Below are 5,652 nucleotides of genomic sequence, written 5' to 3' on the forward strand. Positions count from 1 at the left end.
ACTCAAAGAAAGAGCAAGCATTGTCTATAACTTTCTCGCAATATGATTGGTTTATTTCCCAAAATGGGCATTCCTGATTGGCGATTACATTGCGTGACAAAATGATGCGAGCATAACGTGTACAGTGTTGTCTAGACTCTCATCGACCACAGCAAATTAGCCGATCAGATTGTGAGATTACAAGCAATTGTGGTAAAAAATCAGTCTGATTGACCCAACAGATCGATCATTGATTATAATCGGAAAATCTATTGTTAAAAAAACAGTCTGTTTCACCTGTCATTAAAGTCGCGTTATTTGTTGTGAACAGCGTGAAAACTAGACAACGAGGAGAGGACCCTGGGAACCAACTTTATCTTTGCAAGCTGTTTATATCTGTTTTGCTTTCTACTCTAATTGTTACTTTCCTGATTGCAGTAAGTAGATCTAAGAAATGTATTTTACAGCCAGCTTCTAATTTAGAATAATTTCTAAGAGAACCATCCAGGTAATTTTTTTTTGCGATAGGAAATACCCACTATCAAATGTGAACAAAATACAAAATGCGAAACTTAGCATGGTGCAGGTGTGTTTCCCCAAGTTTTGGAAAACATTAAAAATGTATGAAACGTAGGATTATCGCATTTGTCTGTGGTAATTGATTGTCATAATCCATAATCGATTGTTGCATCGCTTAAATATTTTCGTTCAATGATTGATTATAATCGATGATCGGTACAGCACTATTGACTAACGATGACAGTGATAACAATGACGACATGACGATGATGGTGATGATGATGATGATGATGATTATGAAAATGATGATTTTTTAGGGATTTATTGATTTTATTTTTACAGAAAGTAAGGTGAAAGTTGCACTGATCTACATGTAATAGTAGTTTCCTTTATTTAAAGATCAATCCAGAAATGCTGGACACACTATACAAGTATGCCAAGTTTCAGTATGAGTGCGGAAACTACTCTGGTGCTGCTGAATACCTTTACTTCTATCGTGTGCTTGTAAGTTTCTCTTCTTGATTTTAGCTGCCAAGGTAACGAGGCAGCCATTCTAAGCATATTCATTTGAGATGCACAGATTTCTTGATGTCTGGTTTGTACCCTTAGTATCATGAAGGGTATAGCGTTGTTGCTTGTGGCATGTGATCAGTTTTGCTACGTGTACCTCTCGGCAGCATTCCACTTACTCATGGTACATGTAATTACTAGTTATGAAGATACAAGTATGCATTGTTATTTGCCAGGTGTGAGGTCTGTATGGCGAAAAACTGTGACCAAGGTCTTGTAAATGCTGCCCGAGGCCGCAGGCTGAGGGCAGCTTTTTCAAGACCGAGGTTAGCGTTTTTTCGCTGTACAGACCAACCATTAGCTGGTAAATAGCGTCTTTTTGTTCCTCTCTCTCTCTCTCTTCCTCTCCGATAGCACTCTTTTAATTGTTGACTTGCATAGCGAATGCAGTAAGCGACTTACAAACTGAACCTTTCAAAAGAGAAATATTTTTATTTGAAATCTATTTTCACGCTTCTTGTCTAATAAAAATCTTTTTTTAAAACACTAACTTCTGTATGTAAACGACCATCAGTCAAGCTCACCCAACCAGGGCTAGGATTCTGCCCAGTTGGCAGGCAAGATAAAAAATTCTGCCCACTCCCAGAAACAATCACATTGAGAAAAAAATAAATACCTCTGGCTAACTGAGTTCGAGGTCCGTACTGTAAAATTATGGACTGAGTTTTTGAGGATTTGTAATTTTACAATACAGGGTAAGAAAATGAGTTTAGTAAGAGGTTTATAATATCTAATGTGGTAATCAGCCATGTGGGGAAAGGAAATTTAGTTGAAGACGAGTGGAAGGTTCAACTGCCACAAAGAATGCAGACCCTGTGTCAAAAATGTGAAAAACGAAATCTTCTTCGCTGTTTGAAACAGCTGCTTGCAAGATTCACACGACATGAAAAACTTGCTGGAGAGTGTTTTATCGAATTTCAAATTCAACTGGCTGTACAGTGGGCTGTACTTAGAATGCGGCCACTAAGTTACCCAATCACAGCAGGCAAGGGTTACATAACATTATTTTTATAAAGTTACAAAATAAGGCAGATTACATTATTTTTTTGCTCTCACAGGTACCTGGTAATGATGACAGGAATACACTAAATGCTCTTTGGGGAAAACTGGGTTCAGAAATCCTTATGCAGAATTGGGAAACAGCACTGGAAGATCTTAATAGGTTAAAGGATGTCATTGAAAGCAATGTATGTTGCCTTTTTTGTGATATACCCCTTTCTTCATTTTATGAAATTCTTACTTTTAAGATGTCAAGAGATAAGGGCCTCATACAAACCAATTGATTAAAAAACGTTACCAAAAGAAAGAGTAGGAATGCAACAACAACACACTTATTTAGCTAAATGTGATAGTTAGCGAATGGCTTACCCCACAAATAGCTAGAAAAAGCTAATTGAGGTGGGGCACCTTTTAAAGACAATTAAATTTACATAACAACATTTCGTCTAACAAAGGAATGATACAAATTACACAAGGATTGATTATTAACAAAAACAGTGTATGTATTAAATGATAAAGGCCAGCAAATTTACATGCAACTACAGTATATTATGCTAACTAAAGATAATAGAAACACAGTTTACATGAGCATTGGCTATGTACAAAATCTATAAGCTAATAAAGGTAATATAAAGTTGTAGGATTAGAAAGCAATTTTAAATAAAATAGTAGTGAAGATAAAAACTTATTATTATTGACCAACTTTCCCATTTATCACTGGGATTTGGTAGTCATCTTCTTTTTCTAGAATGTTAAGAAGCAATGTTCGAAAAACCCTTTAAATGTTTTTTACTGCTTATGATAGTCTTGGAAACTTTGAAAGATTTTAGACTTCTAAAGATTGAACCTTCCAGGAAAGTTCTGCTGTTAATTACAGAATATGGTGGCAAACACATCATTAATACATTTGTATCTATTGAGCTACATCTATTCCTGTTGTCTTCATCTTGTTAGACTCAGGCTGGAACACTTCAGTTGTTGCAGGAGAGAACATGGTTGATCCACTGGAGTCTGTTTGTATTCTTTAATCATCCAAAAGGACGTGATCTTATTATTGACCTGTTTCTGTATCAACCACAGTAAGTACTTGTGTACACAGAAAAACGCTCTAGGCTTAGGTGATTATTATTATAATTTTTCAACGTTTCGTAAATGCGACAAAATGATGTCTGCAGACGTTCCGATACTTAGTAGTTTAATGACTCCATTACACACTCTATGGCTCACAATCACAATGCTCGATATCAACTGTATTTTTTGAAATCTTGAGAAGGTTACACTGTATGTACAGGTGTATACATTTGATACTTGTTTATCTTGTTAATGAGTGGTTTATCTTATCTTGTTTAACAAGCATGTTCAGAAGCCTCAAATAGCTCTCTGTCAGTACTAACTGAAATGACATACTGTATCATGATAATACAGTACATGTACATGTAAATAATATAAGTCACAAACAGTCTCGGCCAGAAAGGAACTTGGCACTTTCACTGAACACTGTTTTACAGTGGTTTTATTTCGTTGTTGTTTGTTTTTTGAATAGGTATCTGAATGCCATCCAAACTACATGTCCCCACATTCTAAGATACCTGACCACAGCAGTCATTACCAACAAGCGTCGGCGCACAGTGCTGAAGGATCTGGTGAAAGTAATACAATACGAATCCTATACATACAAAGATCCCATCACAGAGTTTCTGCAATGTCTCTACGTCAATTTTGACTTTGATGGGGCACAGCAAAAGCTAAGAGAATGTGAAACGGTCAGTGTTGTAGTAAAGGTTTGAGCCATTCAATAAATTTTTTTGTTTAGCAATACCGGTGATTAATAATTTTATAGCATCACTCAGGGCTCAAAATTGTGACCAATACAGTCGCATTTGCGACTTAATTTTTCCCTTTGTGCCTTAGTTTTCCTTTTCGCTCTATTGAAATAAAGGGCCAGTAGTTGTCACTTTGCCACTACTTTACTTTTGCTAAGTTAAGAAAGAAATGAATATTGTTTCTTGCGGAGAATTTTCTTTTAATCTGAATACCGGGGTATACATGTATGGGGCACAATTATTATTGTAACGTAATTTACAGTAGTTGCGCATGATGCACAATGCCATTCTGAGTAGTTTCTTTACATACAAGTATTGCAGGCTCATACATGTATTTTACTTTGTTAAACTGTTGGCAGCACAGGACAGCGCAACGACTTTGCAACTAAAACTTGCTAATTTGCAATTAAATTTTTGTACCTTGTGGCAAAATTGCAACTGATTTTTTTTTTTTTAATTTTGGGCCCTGCCCGGGCAATGTAATACTTCATTAAGTTGTAATAATAAATTAGTATAACAATAACAATAATATTCCAATAGTCATAATTATAATGATGATGGTGACGGTGATGAAGAGAATGATAATGAAGATGATGATGAGAATAATAATAATAATAATAATAATAATAATAATAATACATAATCGTTTGGTTCATTGATTATTCCTGACATGCTGGACTTAAGTTCATGTTGTCACTATTCCCCAAGGCCAATGACCAAATATCAACACCCTGCCATATGATTAGCTGAGGTTGAGCAGGTGTTAAGCACACAGCGAAAATGATCCTACCAGTTATGACGCCCTCCCAGGGATTTTGGGGAACAAGGAAACCTGGTTAATTTGAACGGGGCGGAAAGGGGGATAAAGACAAAATATGTGAGGGAACAAGGGCATAATAAACCAGTTTAGGGATAAAAGCTGATTTCAGAAACAAGAGAACACGAGCAAATTTTTGCAGGGAACAAGCACCCCCTCCCCTCCCCCTACTTCCTCCATGAGGGCCTCAGTTATTTCTATGGACTTTGTGTTTGTATAAATGGAGTTCAAAACCTGACTTTCACAATGTGTGGTCTCACAGCCACACGGCAGACTTCATGTTGGTCAGCTCAATTTATGTACCTTTGGATAACAACCGAGGGAAATTGATTTCCAGCAGCCAATGTGAATGCGTAACAATTACATGCTTGATGCAGTAGCAGAAGTAACAAGAGAGCATAAAACCGTGTGTCAATAATTAGATTATTTTCGCTCATTTCTCCAGGTTCTTTTGAATGACTTTTTCCTTGTGGCTTGTTTGGATGACTTTATTGAGAATGCCAGGTTGTTTATATTTGAGACATTCTGCAGAATACACCAGTGTATCAGCATAAGGTAATCTTACTGTATTAATACTGTCTGAAGGGAATTTCTGAAAAGTGCATTTGTTATTAATTTTGGGTCCAATGCTTCCTCCATGGAGAAATACGGGACATTTTGTTTTTAAACAACTATCCCAATTCACTATATTGCATGGGTGAGCCCAACGTACCTGGCAATGGCTTGAGTGGAGCGGATGCAAGTTTCCTTGGAACTTGAGTGTGTTACCATTTACATGTTGCAGGATATTGTTTCCAAAACCCACAATCATGTCTATGGACACAACACACCAGTGACTCAGGTGGTTGAGCGTCGGACTGTCATGTGGGAGGTTGCGGGTTCAAACCCCAGCCGGAACAACACTCAGGATCTTAAAATAACTGACGAGAAAGTGCTGCCTTTGAA

At 36.9% G+C, this 5,652-nt stretch overlaps 1 protein-coding gene across 1 annotated transcript in view; it reads left to right on the top strand.

Annotated features, from left to right (window-relative positions):
* The window catches only part of LOC137975672 (eukaryotic translation initiation factor 3 subunit E), an 8,211-nt gene extending 2,945 nt beyond the window's left edge, over positions 1 to 5,266 (top strand). Inside the window, exons 6-10 of the mRNA XM_068822824.1 lie at positions 898 to 1,002; positions 2,127 to 2,255; positions 3,022 to 3,146; positions 3,611 to 3,830; positions 5,153 to 5,266. Of these exons, the coding sequence (XP_068678925.1) occupies positions 898 to 1,002; positions 2,127 to 2,255; positions 3,022 to 3,146; positions 3,611 to 3,830; positions 5,153 to 5,266 (693 nt within the window). The remainder of the gene's footprint in view (positions 1 to 897; positions 1,003 to 2,126; positions 2,256 to 3,021; positions 3,147 to 3,610; positions 3,831 to 5,152) is intronic.
* The last annotated feature ends 386 nt before the right edge of the window (positions 5,267 to 5,652 follow it).

This window comes from Montipora foliosa, chromosome 11 (genome assembly GCF_036669935.1).
Source record: "Montipora foliosa isolate CH-2021 chromosome 11, ASM3666993v2, whole genome shotgun sequence".
Taxonomy (NCBI): domain Eukaryota; kingdom Metazoa; phylum Cnidaria; class Anthozoa; order Scleractinia; family Acroporidae; genus Montipora; species Montipora foliosa.